Here is a 15,041-nt window from a genome sequence, read left to right on the forward strand (position 1 = left end):
CTGCACCGAGTGCACTATTTAACATTTTCATTTTTTTAATATCTATGATTTTTTGTATGGATTAAATTCCCCAACTTTGTATAGTTTCTCTTTGGTGTGTATTGACTCCTAAGTGTTACATCCTCCGATGATTATTATACATATATAAAATTAATTGAATAGCTAATGTATTTATTCCATATTGTTGAACAAATATATTAGTTATTTTATTTTTATTTTTAAAAGTGAATACATTAGTTGTAATAAACTTAATTTTTTTTTTTAATAATTTTTTGCTCGTATATATATATATATATAAGTAATGGGAAGGTCATTTAGCTATCTTATTAGAAGGCAATAATAATACAATTGCCGTTGAGTACTTTTTTCATTCCTTTGTTTCTCTCTCATTTTTTTCCTGCATTCTACCATGGCTAACTGTAATTCTGAAGCAATGACACAAGGTTAATTAATTATGTTTTTATAATAATACATGCTCACGAAGGTTAATTATGATTACATGTTACATAGAATATTATATCATATAGATTGATTGAAATGATTTTCAGGTGTTGTTGTTGTAGAAGTAAAAGAAGATGAACGTGAAGTACAGAGAAGTTACTGGAAAGAGCATTGTACAGATTTGTCTGTTGAGTCAATGATGCTCGATTCCAACGCCTCAAATCTCGACAAAGAAGAAAGACCAGAAGTAATTCTTAATCCCCTAACTAATAACGTGCATTTTTTCTTTTCTTTCTATATAGAACTTAATTGTTACATTACTGTCTAAAATATTTTTTGGTAATTGCATGTGTATGCACGAATAACCAAATTATGATACGTACAATTATAAAAAAAATAAAAAATTGTGATACAAATATGTATTTTTAAAATGTAAATCTAAGTTTTGTCAAAAAAAAAAAAAAGAAAAAAAAAGGTAAATCTAAGTTTCTTACCAGAAAAAGAAAGATAAATCTAAGTTCAGCTTTATGTGGATTGCAGTCTGACACACCATATAATTTTTTTATTTTAAAAAATATTTTATTTCACAATTTTATAGTTATTTGCGACTCTCTTATGTTTAACATAAATTTTAAAAATTAAGCCAAAAATTATTATGTCATTTATGAGACATAAGCTTTTTTTTTGTGTGAATATATGAGCCATAAGCTTTATTCTTACGAAAAAAAATATTCGGTCAAATTTGGGATTAAATTTTAGAGCTCAAAATTACATTGTAAATTTTGTATATAAAATTTCAATTACTAAATAATGAGATTTTTTATATTGTAAAAAAATATATTTTTAGCGTGCGAGAACAATTATTTTCAATAGATCTATTTTATTGTACCAGAACAATTATTTTCAGCATATCTATTTTAGTGTACCTGAACAATTATTTTCACCCGATCTACATAACGACCGACCCTAGATAATTACTGAAAATTTCAATTTTGTCTTTGCTAAATAAGGTCTTCGTCCCACAAACAATTTTTGGCCAAATAAGGTCTCCGCTAAATAAGGTATAGTTCCATAACTTGGAACTTTTAACTTGAAACTTAAAGAAAAAATAAGGGGTCAACTTGAAACTTTTAAAAGATAAAGGACCAACTTGAAACCTAAAATAAAGATAAGGAACCAAAAGTGTAATTAAGTCAAATCCCAAATCTTCAAACAAAAACCCTAAGTCCCAATATAAGAAATTGTCTCAGTTGTTCAATCTCTCACACCTTCCCTTTGAAGGTATGAGATGAGATGATGAAGAATTTTGGAAATTTGAATGTTTATAATATATAACATAAAAAATAATGACATGGATAATTGTTATCTACATGACATTTGACACATCATAAGTAATTTGAACACATCATCAAAATTGACCATTAAATGACGTGGGGATGAAAAGTAAAAAAAAAAGAATGAAATAGGGGGACCAGCTCGACCTGATGAAGAACAAACGTCTACGCCTTAACTGACTTAACGTTTGGTGGACTGTGGACTGATATGAAGGACCATACCATATGTATTCTATTACACTTTGACCATCTAGGTGACCATGAGCTCCACCTCAACCTGCCTAACTCAACTTGACCATGAGCTCCACACCTTCAACATGTGTAGCTAAGCTTGACCATGAACTTAATCTTCAGCTTAGTTTAACTCGATTATAAGCTTCACCTCAACATGTCTAGGTCTAGCTCACCTTGACCATTCAAGTCATGATGAGCCCAACCTTCATCGCAACAAGCTCTATGTGGAATGTGGTCATTCAAGTCATGTTGAGCTCACCTAGCTAGTTCAACTATGCAAGTCATTGGAACCTCATTTTGGCCTACCACACGGCTTGTACGAAGGAACATAGTGACGTGAGCCACACATTAACTCAGTTCCACGTTATCTGCACGAATGAGTGACATGGGTTACGTGTGCCTCAACCTCAGGTGTCCTTTACGGGCGAGCTGCATGCGAATATTAAAGTCATAGCTTATTGGATCTAGACATCCAAATGCGAGGAAAGATCCAATAAATCAATGAATGATGGACTATAAAAGGAGACACGTAAGAGGAAAAAAAGGACAGATCCATGATATTGTAAACGGTGTATTCAATCCTAGTCATTGTTAAAGTGCTCTTAAAATCTATTAAAACATTACAGAGTTCACTCATGGTTATTACATACGTGAACACCTTCATATTTGACATGAATTGATGCAAGATATTTTCTTATTCCACATATATCTGATTTCTGTTCATTGGACAGCATAAACAAATTCTCAGAGTGCACATTGACACTTTTATATATACGTTTTTCTCTGTTTCTATTAAAGTATTTTTTCTTGTCTCGTTTTCCTCTGTTTCAGCATTTTTTATTTTTTTTATTATGTTTATATTTTCTTGGGCACAATAACAACACCTATATATCTATTTTATTGTTGTACCTGTTACTCCTATATACAAGATTATAGAATCAGATATCATATTATATATTTTGTTCAAATATGATATCATATGGTCATATGATATAGGCACATATTTTTGTTTCTTAATTTTTTTTTTGTTAAGTGTGAGCATTTTTGGACTAATATCTATTTTAAACTACATAGGTACTCTCCCTATTACCAGAATTTGAAGGAAAATCAGTTTTAGAGCTTGGAGCAGGCATTGGAAGGTTTACATGTGAATTAGCTCAGAAAGCTGGACAATTGCTCGCAGTTGACTTCATTGAGAGTGCAATAAAGAAGGTAACTAGCACATTGAAAGTGTTTCTGATGTCTGACACACGACTCTTGATTTAAATTCAATTTTTAAAAATTAGTATTGGTGTTTAAACCAAAAAAAGAAAAATAGTATTGGTGTTAGTATCTTGTTTGATGCTCGTGTCTGTCTCAATACTTCATTGGTAATACTTATATTTATCTTGAAGTAAATATCTATGATAAAAATATATATATATTTCTCTAAATGTCATATAATCTTTTTGCAGAATGAAAATACCAATGGACACTACAAGAATGTCAAATTCATGTGTGCTGATGTCACATCCCCAAACTTGCATATTTCTGAAGGATCAGTTGATTTAATTTTCTCAAATTGGTTACTCATGTATCTTTCAGATGAAGAGGTGAATTTTTTTGATTGTCTATTAAGGCATATAATTTTTGGATTTGTATTAGATAATGTCAAAATAGTCCGCAATCAACATATTTCGATTGTCAGATCAAGATCAAATTGTTTGTATTCGAAACCTATTTTCATTTTTGTCCCCTAAGTAATGTATATGTCTAATTTCCTTATATATATATATATATATTTGCTTCATTACTATTTAATATTTGTTAATGCTTTTATTTTTAATTGATTAATTTCAGGTTAAAAAATTAGCTGAAAGAATGGTCAAATGGTTAAAAGTTGATGGATATATATTCTTTAGAGAATCTTGTTTCCACCAATCTGGAGATTCAAAGAGAAGATACAATCCAACTCACTATAGAGAACCCAGATTTTACACTAAGGTTTGTTTTGAGTTTAATTATTATTTTCTATTAGTCCAAAATTTACAATTGAGGTTCTCATATCAGCTTAGAATCGAACTCATGACTTCTAGCATACTACTTAAACTCCTCACTACTAAATCAAACCTAGTGACTTCAAATTATACAAGAAAAAGCCGAGTTTAATTTTGATGCACTATGAGCGGGAAAAAGTTTATACTCTCAACAAAATCACAATTAACCATATATGTATAACTTTAAAAATAGTCATATTATGCTTCAAAAAAGAAATAGTCGTATTAAAAATCAAACATTTTTAATGATTTGATGATTATTATTGATTAAAAATGTAAAAGAAAAAAATTATATTGACAGCATATAAAAATTATATCTGAAATCTTGATGCACGTTGAATTTATTCAAATGAAATATGGTTGTGAATTTTGAGATTAAAGACATGTTATGAGATGTCCATAAATTATAGTTCAACTAATAGAAATGCTGAAATTGCTAGTATCGGACATCATGACCGAGGGTCGAATTAAGCCCGGTCACTTCACTTTCTGTGTGTGAGTTTTCGATTTCAATGGTTTTCTCATTTCGTCTATCAACCAAAAATATGAGATAAAAGATTCAAGTCATTAATTTAACCAAATTTTCATTTACAAAGCCTTATTTCCTACATTCATTTTGTAGAAAAGCTTAATTTTAATTTAATCATTTTCCTTCTGCTTTTCATGTAGGTTTTTAAAGAGTGTCATATCAGTGATGAAAATGGGAACTCCTTTGAGCTCTCTCTTGTTGGCTGCAAATGCATTGGAGCATATGTTAGAAATAAGAAGAATCAAAATCAGGTGAAATAAAAAAAAATATATTTCTTTTAACTATTATCATATATCATTTCATCTTATTTAATTCACATAAAATATTTGATTAAACTAGAAGAGTAACCCCTTGTCATGTAGATTTGCTGGATATGGCAAAAAGTTAAATCACAAGATGATAGAGGGTTCCAAAGGTTCTTAGATAGTGTTGAGTATAATCATAAAGATATCTTACTCTATGAACATGTTTATGGTCAAGGCTTTGTGAGCACAGGAGGACTTGGTAAGAATGTTCTTCTTCAATGATATATGATTCATTTTGCCATTAGGAACATGGTGTTAAATTGAATTCAGGTTCGCAAGAGTGGACATGATCCACCGGTAAATCATCAATAATAATGATTGGATATATCAAATTCTTAATCGTTTATTAGAATACTTATATATCCAACGCTTGTTATTTGATAGTTCACCGATGGATCACGTCCCGTCTAAATAGCATATTTATAATTTCAAAAGATATCTTTTGAAATAATACGATTTTATTGTGATTGTATCTCATGCTTAGATTATCTGATATAAAATTTCTTATTTTGTGAATTGAGAATTTTTGTTTCAGACCGGCCCATTTGAACTCGACTTCTACGCCACAAACTTCATGTTTATTATTCTAATCATAGCATCAAAGATTATATTTGTATTATTTGAATCAATAATGTATAGTAGATTACATATGATTCTAACATAGAAAAGTGCTTATTGCTTGAGCAGAAACAACAAGGGAAATTGTGGCAAAGTTAGGACTAAAGCAAGGTCAAAAAGTACTGGATGTTGGTTGTGGTATAGGAGGAGGTGACTTTTACATGGCTGAAAATTTTGATGTTGAGGTTGTTGCCATTGACCTCTCCATAAACATGATTTCTCTAGCTATCGAACGCGCAATTGGACTCAAATATTCAGTAGAATTCGAATGTGTTGATTGCACTAAAAAATCGTATCCTGAGAACACATTCGATGTAATCTACACTCGTGACGCCTTGTTACACATAAAAGTAAGGAAGATTTTTATTTAGTTGATATGTTTTAAATATTTTTTTTCTCTTCTTTTATAACATTTATTAAATCTTCAATGGATTTATAGGATAAACCAACATTATTCAGATCATTTTATAAGTGGTTGAAGCCTGGAGGTACACTTTTAATTACTGACTATTGCAAAAGTGTTGGAAGTCTTTCATTAGAATATACTGAGTACATAAGAAAGAGAGGATATTATATTCATGACATGAAATCATATTATCAGGTATGGTACCATCTAAAGTTATTCATTTTACATGACATGCTACTCATATTCTAAAATTATTTATTTTACATGATACGAGCAAAACTTTCATGGTCACGTGATCATATAGATACACTCACCAATTTTGTGAGTGTGACTAAGAAAATAATATTTGGTCACTTGACCATATAAGAATAATTATGTTATTATTATGTTACTCATATTTTTAAATCATTTACAGATGCTTGAGAATGCTGGATTTGATGATGTCATTGTTGAGGATCAAACTAATTTGGTTTGTCACAAATTAAACTATGAAACACTTTAATTTTCTTGTCCTTGAGTTGTTCTAACAAGTTTTGTCTGTTTCAGTTCTTGAAAACTCTACAAATGGAGTTAAATGCCCTTGAGAACAAGAAGGTTGATTTCATTGATGATTTCTGTGAGGTGGATTTCTTTTATGCTTTGGATATGACTCACAAAATGCATTTTCTATTTTAAATTCAGTTATGAAACTCTCGAGTTAACTCTTAAAGTATTTTTCATAAACTATTACAAGTTCAGCTTCTTCAAAAAAAAAAACTATTACAAGTTCAAGTAAACTCTAAAAAAACTTGGTAATTAAATTCTTGATTTTACCTATGAATTTAAGGGTTGAATCTATCGAAGTTTCACAAGTTTATCTAAACTCTCGAGTTATCAATTTTCAATTTTTACTTTTAATTACAACGATGACTCTTTTAGGGATGGCAAAAAAACCCAAACCCGAGAGACCCACCCGAACCCAAACTCAAGTCAACGGGCGAAACCCGATTTGACTGGGTTTGGGTTTGGGTTCGGGTGACACCCGATAATATGGGTGTGGGTTTGGTATCAGTCAAACCCACACCCGAAACCCATACACCCACCCGAAATATTTTATAATTACCTAATTACCCCCATAGTCTCCCTCAATTTCCTTGGAAGACCTTAAATTTTAGTTGTAATTTAATTTCTTGAAAATCTATGTTGTAATTTCTTGAAAGTCTATGTTTGAATTTCCTTGAAATACCTTAATTTTAGTTGTAATTTAATTCAAAGTCTATGTTGTAATTTAATTTCTTAAATTTGCAAATTATTTTCAAATGTGCTGCGGGTTTGGGTTTGGGTGGAAAAAACCCGAACCCAATGGGTGTGGGCGTGGGTGTTGTTTTGCCACCCGAATAGCATTTGGGTTTGGGTTTGGGTGATGATTTCGGGTGTGGGTTTAGTAAGTGTCAAACCCGCACCCATGGGCGCCCGTTGCCATCCCTAGACACTTTTCAATAAAATCATTTTTTAATATTTTTAAATGAAACAATAAATGAAAAAACATTCATTGTTTCACCACAAATATTTGAATACAGAAAATAAATTTAAAACAAGGCTGCAATTTTATAAATTAAAGTGAAAAAAATATGAAAATAGACCACACAAATCCTTATTTTGTTTGAGGTAGTTGTTTATTTTTTCTAGTTTCAAAGCATTGATTCATTATTAAAATCTTTAATTTCAGGATGACTACAATGAAATTGTTGAAAGATGGAAGGCTAAGCAGATGAGAGGTGTAGCTGGTGAGCAGATATGGGGCTTGTTCATTGCCAAGAAAAAATAATGCATCCTTCTCATGTTATAATGTCATGTAATAATTATATCTATTTAGTGTGTGTGACCAAATTTCTGTTATAATTTTTCTGCTTTTAGCTTGGAATGGATAGCTTTTTATGCATCCTCTTCTATATAGAAGTAAATGTGATGTTCTTTCTATAAAGGATGTGATTTTTATGAATATTATTTTTATTATTATATGCAAACTATATATGCATACCATGCTTAGTGTTTGAAATTGAAAGGATTATTACAATGTATGTGTTTATTTTTGTGTCAAATTATCATGGCTCTTGTTTATATACATCATCCGTGACAATATATAAGCAAAAATTATTTTTTTAGGTTCATTGCATATTCAATTATTTTGTTTATATTATAGGTCAGATACATTAATTACGCAATGAACCTGAAAATGTAATTTTTGCTTATATATTGTCACGGGGGAATATATATGAATTACCCCATTTTAGTTCTCCAAATAGTTAGAGTTGGTGAATTTAGTTCCTTGAATTTGCAAAAGTGGTAATTTAATATCTAAATTAATTAAAGATTAGTCAATTTAACCAACAAAGCGAAGCAAATTTGTCTACACAATGGTTGTCTTCCTTATAAATATGAGAGATGAGAAAATTCATAAAAATAATCTTTGGTTATAACCAAGGGATGATTTGAGGAAACTTGAAAGCCAAGCTAGTTAATTGAGAATTGCATTCTAACCACAAACAGTTCCTCCGGTGGTGCTAAAAGGTGAAAATTTATTACTTATATAAAAGTTCGGAGAGTACATTTCAATTAAGTCATCAACATTATGGGTTCGATCCTCGCTTTTTGTAAATAAATAAAAAATGTTCAAATAATTTATTTAAGATGGAAGAGAGCGATTATTAAATTACTTTGAAATAAAGAATATACACCAATAGTGTAAAATAATTTTACATGAGTTAGGATCAAATGATACCAAGGTGTCAAAATTTTTATATGACACCTCCAATAATTTTTTATCGGATAATCGTATTATAAAATCGACCGTTGGATTGAAAGATATCATAACATAGATCATATATATAAAATATGGAAAATGCTAAACAGTGCCCCCGAGGCACTAGTTAAAGATACAAATATAGAAGTTTTATCTCGTAAATTGTGCATTTAATGTTTTAATTATGTGAAAAGTTATTCTCTCTCATCATTAATTTTATCATTTGTTTCCTTTTTTTAGTATGCTTAACTAGTACCCCAAGGACACTGTTTAGCATGACCCATAAAATATAACATTGATTGGAAATCGTTTGATATGTCAATGAGATACATCAAAATTAACGTCTTACAAACATTCAAAAAATGAGTTAATTTTGATGTATCTCTTTGACATATCAAATGATTTCCGATTAATGTTATATTCAATATATATGATCTATGTTATAATATCTTTCAATCCAACGGTCGATTTTGTAATACAATTATCCGGCAAAGAGTTATCGAAGATGTCATATTTTTAAGTTTAACACATTTGTGTCATTTGATCCTAACCCATTTTACATTATCAATCAATCACGAATGTTTTCCACCATGTCACCCCACCTAACTTCATTTTCTTATATAATATGAAAGGTTGGATCATTCTTATTTATTATTTTTTCATTGCCAGATCATTGGACTGCCTAATATGTTTTTGATGTCAGTTCTGTCATCAAATGTTTACAGCCACTCTCGATTACAGTTGTGGGGATCGAACCGTAATCTTCTCCACCAAATCTAACGTGAATCACCGTTAGATCGACTAACAAATGGTCGAATAATTTTTATTGATATTTGAGCAAAAATGCGTATCTATAGAAAGAATAAAAATAATTTTGTTGCTAAGAACCCATTATTCATGAACAATGGTTTCATGCCAACAAACAAAGCTTAAACCTCAGCGGTAACTCTGTCGCCATGTCCGTTCACCTCAAACTCTCTCGTCCAAATCGTATCTATCGCCCTTCCGTATGACTCTCTCTTTCTCTCTTTCTCTCTCTCTCTCTCTCTCTCTCTCTCTCTCTCTCTCTCTCTCCTATACATACACCATTATATGAGTATTATGTATATATAGAATGAGACCCTGAATTTTTGTTTTCTTGGTAATTTGAATTTTCAGGAACTTCTAGAAGGAAAAGTAATTGTAGAAACACAGTCTTCAATTTCCCACTATGGGATTCGTCTCACTATCAAAGGATCTGTCAATTTGCAGGTACCAACCTTCTTGTTTGCTTCCTTATATAAAACAAATGATGTAAAGATGTAAACTTTTTGCTAAAAATTAATTCCTTTCCCGTAAATTTTATTGACCCAATTGAATTTGAACCAAAGGGTATTTGAATTTGACTTTATTAATGGATTATGTTAGTTGTTGTGAATTTGGATTTTTTTTTCTTCTGATTTTTGTGACATTGTTGGGTTTGAAGGTTCGTGGAGGTTCAGCTGGGGTTGTTGAGTCATTCTATGGAGTTATTAAGCCGATCCCTATTGTGTAAGTTACCAAATTAACTAACTTCTCAAAATAATTGTTTGTTGTAAATTCATAGGGAAATTACTAGTAGTTTATATTAAGTATACATGAATAGTATAAGTGACTTTTACTCATGAATCTAGGTCCTTTTTGGATAAACAACTTAATTAAGTGCTTATAGTGGTGTGTCATTTTAGTGCTAATGTTTAAGCTATTCCTTAACAAAAGATAAAACAAAGTCAAACTATTTCTATTAACTGAAAACAGCTAATGAATATATGTCATAAGCTGTTTTCATAAGTTCTTCCAAACAGATCACAAGTACTTATACTAGTAAATAAGTTCAATTAAGTTAATCCTAATAGACCCTTAATCATGATCACACTTCTCTAAAGTGAGCAATTCTCTTTAGAGTTTAAAGTGTGTAATATCAACCATTGATGAACATTCATCAATTGTTGATATTACATAAACATTTATAACAAATTATGGACATGTTGAAATTTTAACTCTCTATTTCCTCAGTTTACTCGCTGCTCACTTTAGAGGAGTCAAATCCATCAATTTATATGTATGTTATCATCTTGCAATACCAGTACTATAAGCAAATATTATTATGACGTGTTAAGATGGGAAAACTTAATTAGACTGCTTTGTAAAATTTGCTTACATCATGAATGTATACTTATTAAACTAAATACAATCACTAATTGGTTTTTTAGTAAGCCAAAGATTATGCAATGTTGCCTCATAAAAATCGTATCACGTCAGTATTGCAATGTAGGGAATTCTATTTCTTCTGCTAGTTAAACTATTCACTTTTGTTATTTATTTTCTTTCATTTCAAAATTTTAGCCAAGCCATATCTAAATAATTAACAATGTTTTCTACCGTATGCAGTTGGCACAATATAGTAATTTTGAATGAGTAAACCATAGTAGTTATCATTATAAGTATAATATAATATGATTCGTAGATGTATCTGTATTTTGTCAGATTTGGTTCGTAAGGGAGTTACTGGTGTTGTGGGAAAAATCTGAAACTTTTCATGATGCTTGTAAATTCTTGTGCTCACATTAGGATCAGTGCACATTATTCTTATGATTGTCTGTCTTCTAAACAGGAAAAGGACCGTTGAAGTTAAATCTTCTGGAAAGATTGGTTCGGGTACAACAGAGGTAGTATATCAATAGTCAATGAATGTAATAGTGTATATTTAAATCTGTTTTATATGGTGTTATTGCCTAAGTAGAACTCTATCTGGTATTTCTTAAGATTAAATCATTTGATTGCATATCATCTGGTATTTATTTCTATAAATATCAAAGCACATATACTATTTTTTTGGTGTCTACTTGATAGAATATTGAGCTACTTGTTTTAGTTTTTTGGTGCCTTGTCAACTTTATATCATTGATCATATAATTAAAAAGGTTGAACTAAAACGGAAATGCTTAACTAGTTATGATTCTTATAGTAGACCACACTTTGAAATTCCCATCAATGTCTGATTTAATGTCACTACTACAGTGGCCACAACATACACTATTTTGGTTTATATGACCTATTTTCTTGTGTTCACTGTAAGTTTTGCAATCTTTATGGCAGATACCGTTTTCATTGAATCTTAGGCAGGATGAGAATTTAGAGAAGTTTTATGAGACTTTCCATGGTGCAGATATTAGTATCCAGGTAAAATGCTATTTGAAAGTGCTTTGTAGTGCAACTGATTGTGATTATGAACTTATTAATTTTCATACTATTTTTTATCTCTTTTATTTTACAAAATTTAGCCGGTTGGTGATTGATAGCATCTATAGTATTTAGTGACTGTAGATATATCTCGCGGATACTTGCATAAATCATTATCAGCAACGACGGAGTTCATTATTCAAAGTGATAAAGGTATAGTTTTGATTCTCTCTTATTCTCTATTTTTATGTATCTTGAATGTTTAAGTTACTAGCGTCTCTTCTGTTTGTTGAAAATTTCAGGTGATCTTCTACAACGACCACTTTCTCCAGAGATGGTCATCTTTTATATTACTCAGGACACTCAAAGACATCCACTGCTTCCCGAATTAAAATCCGGTTTGTTGATTTACCTTCAAAGAATATACAATGTCTCTCAATCTGATTATAAAACATAGAAAGGAAAAGAAATTTGTGGAAATTTTAAAATCTCACAATATGTAGCTCTCATCTTATATGACAATATTAATTTTGTTATAATCATAAGTGGAAAGTTCAACAGTTGTGCACTTGAACAGTGAAACTCTATTAAGGGCTTGTTTGCATTGGCTAATTTAAGCTTAAATATTGGCATAAGTACATACGAGACTGTTTGAAAGAGCTTATGGAAACGGTGTGACATGTCCATAAGCTGTTTTCAGCTTCTTTTCATAACCTTTCCAAGACACCTTATCAAAACAACTTATAGTTTATATGAAAATAGTTTGACCTGATTTAATAGTTTGTTATAGAAATAGCTTATACTTAAGCACTTAGGGCTCGTTTGGATAGACTATTTTTTGAGCTTATGCGAAATAGTTTATGCAAAAAAATAAGCTTTTATGTATTATTATAAGTTTTTCAAGGTAAATTATGAAAAAATATCCTATAAAGATGGAAATTTTGTTAGTAAAAACTTATGAATTAACATAAAAGTTTATTTATTTGCATAAGCTATTTTCTTAAGCTAAAAAATAAGCCAAATCCAAACGGACCCTTATATAATAACCGCTTATTATTAAGTGTTTAATTAAGCTGTTTATCTAAACAAGGCCTAAGTGCAACCTTTGGTTTCTTTGTAAGGATTAATAGGTTACGTAACTTATCTAAGTTATTGTTGAATAGGTGGATTTCGGGTGACGGGAAAAATCTGTACTCAGTGTTCTTTGTCTAGTCCTATTAATGGTGAACTAACTGTAGAAGCATCAGCAGTTGCAATTCAGTCTATTGACATTCAGTTATTTCGCGTTGAATCCATTCTTCACGGGGAGAAAATTGTGACGGAAACCTCTCTGATTCAAACAACTCAGGCAAGTGATGCTGGATTTGTATAAGAGCATGTCACACTTCACAACAAGTTGTTTATTCTCCTTTTTTGTTGAGTAGATAGCAGATGGAGATGTATGCCGTAAATTGGTGCTGCCTATTTATGTAATACTTCCTCGTCTTTTGACCTGTCCAACAATCTTTGCCGGGTATGTGTCTCGTCTTGTGCATGATAATCCTCCTCTAATGTAAATGCTATATCCATATGCACACACACTGACTCTAAATGGTTGATACTAAGGGGAATTTGGAAGAACTTATTTGGACTTATCTTATGACATGTTTGGAACGTGGAGAAGCTTATGAATAAGTTATTTTCAGCTTATTTTCTTAAGCTTTTAGTGTCATAAGTTGTTTCCAATTTACCTTCATTCTCCCTTCGATTGTAGAAATAACTTATATACATAAGCTCTTTCCTCTGATATGATGAGTATGTAATTAAGTTGTATATTCAGACATCCTAACACAGTTTGGATTAGCTTCTAGCTTATGGAAGCTTCTCAATTAAAATAAATTTATAGTTCTTTAGTTTCGAAAGGTCCTTATAAGCTTATAGTTGTTGGAGAAGTTAAATGGGAGAGCTTCTAAAAAATTTGAGATGTGAAAAACAAAAATTTATTTCAACTCATACAAGAATCTTTTGTTTACAAAGCACAAAACTTCTTGCAAGATTCTATTAATATTTCATTTTTTACAATACTTGTGCGAGTTTGTAATTTGACATTTTTCATTTCATAAAAATCTTCTCATATGTCATGAATCACTTTATACTCATAATATTTCTCGGGTACTATGAAGCAAGGACACACAAGCACAAACACATCAACATTGTTAAGTAAAAAACATAGGAATTGACACCGATACATATTTGAACTGTCGAACACAGTGACATGCCTGATCCTAGAGGTGTCCGTACTTCATAGTACAGATATGTTGCCTATCGAATTTTAAGGACTCATCTTTTTAGTTATTGTATTTTTCATGCAGTCCCTTTTCAATTGAGTTTAAAGTTGCAATTGTTATAAGCTTTCAATCAGAGCTATCTAAACTACATAAAAAGTCTGACTCAAGAACTCCAAGACTCTGGGTAGGTGCATCTACATTTCATCTAAAAAATAGACTTCTGTTGAATTCTCATTCTCATCACTAACTAACGAGTCTTCACTTTGGAGGATCATTTAACAATTTTCTCATTCTGAATTTTCAGCTGGCGATGGAAACATTACCGCTTGAATTGGTTCGGACAATTTAAAGATATGATTGATGTATGGTTTCTCAGAATACAACTTTACATGAATGTGGATAATTTTGAGTGTTATTGACTATATGGCTTTTCAGTTTCATAAAATGTAATTCTATATTATTAAAAGTGCATTTTTTCAAGATAGCCTACAGCAACATTGGAATCCTTCTCAGTCTCCGTATCTGTGCAACATTTCAGATATTGTAATTGGGTTGTCAATCCCAATTAGCAGGGCATAGCAACTAACCCTAAAAATGCTCTCACTTGATAGCAGTTGGCAAGATGACCGCTATTTTGAAATATTCATACAAAATTTATGTATACACATAACTCAACAACTGTTGCCATTAACTAGGGAGGGTAAAAAATGACCAAACCGAAGGGACGGTACAGTGAATGATATCGAATGTGTTTTTATTTTGAAGTACTCCCTCCATTCTAAAGTATAAGCAAAAAAGGGTCAACAAATTAAGTTAATGTATCTAGTCTAAATTTTACACTAAATACATTAATTTTTGTTGACCAATTTTTGCTTATATTTTTAAACG

General features: G+C 30.8%; 2 protein-coding genes across 4 annotated transcripts; both read left to right on the forward strand.

Moving 5' to 3' along the window:
* Positions 1–284: 284 nt before the first annotated feature.
* On the forward strand, positions 285–7,925 carry LOC123913844 (phosphoethanolamine N-methyltransferase-like). Of its 3 annotated transcripts, none has more exons than XM_045964721.1 (12): positions 285–443; positions 549–688; positions 3,084–3,221; positions 3,464–3,601; positions 3,849–3,992; positions 4,715–4,825; positions 4,937–5,078; positions 5,567–5,847; positions 5,937–6,098; positions 6,319–6,372; positions 6,450–6,524; positions 7,612–7,925. In XM_045964721.1, exons 1-12 carry the CDS (start codon positions 410–412, stop codon positions 7,708–7,710), a joined length of 1,518 nt encoding a protein of 505 aa, XP_045820677.1. In that variant the 5' UTR covers positions 285–409; the 3' UTR covers positions 7,711–7,925. The 3 variants fall into 3 exon arrangements, with proteins under 3 accessions (XP_045820677.1, XP_045820679.1, XP_045820678.1); XM_045964723.1 differs by having other exon boundaries at positions 298–443; positions 564–688; XM_045964722.1 differs by having other exon boundaries at positions 302–444; positions 553–688.
* A 1,620-nt stretch (positions 7,926–9,545) lies between these two features.
* LOC123913846 (vacuolar protein sorting-associated protein 26C) lies at positions 9,546–14,648 on the forward strand. The gene is made up of 11 exons (XM_045964726.1): positions 9,546–9,692; positions 9,844–9,936; positions 10,151–10,215; positions 11,318–11,372; positions 11,803–11,886; positions 12,015–12,099; positions 12,189–12,284; positions 13,050–13,234; positions 13,311–13,399; positions 14,238–14,337; positions 14,458–14,648. The coding sequence occupies exons 1-11, from the start codon at positions 9,642–9,644 to the stop codon at positions 14,500–14,502; spliced, it is 948 nt and encodes a 315-aa protein (XP_045820682.1). The 5' UTR covers positions 9,546–9,641; the 3' UTR covers positions 14,503–14,648.
* The last annotated feature ends 393 nt before the right edge of the window (positions 14,649–15,041 follow it).

Source organism: Trifolium pratense, linkage group LG3, assembly GCF_020283565.1.
Source record: "Trifolium pratense cultivar HEN17-A07 linkage group LG3, ARS_RC_1.1, whole genome shotgun sequence".
Classification (NCBI taxonomy): domain Eukaryota; kingdom Viridiplantae; phylum Streptophyta; class Magnoliopsida; order Fabales; family Fabaceae; genus Trifolium; species Trifolium pratense.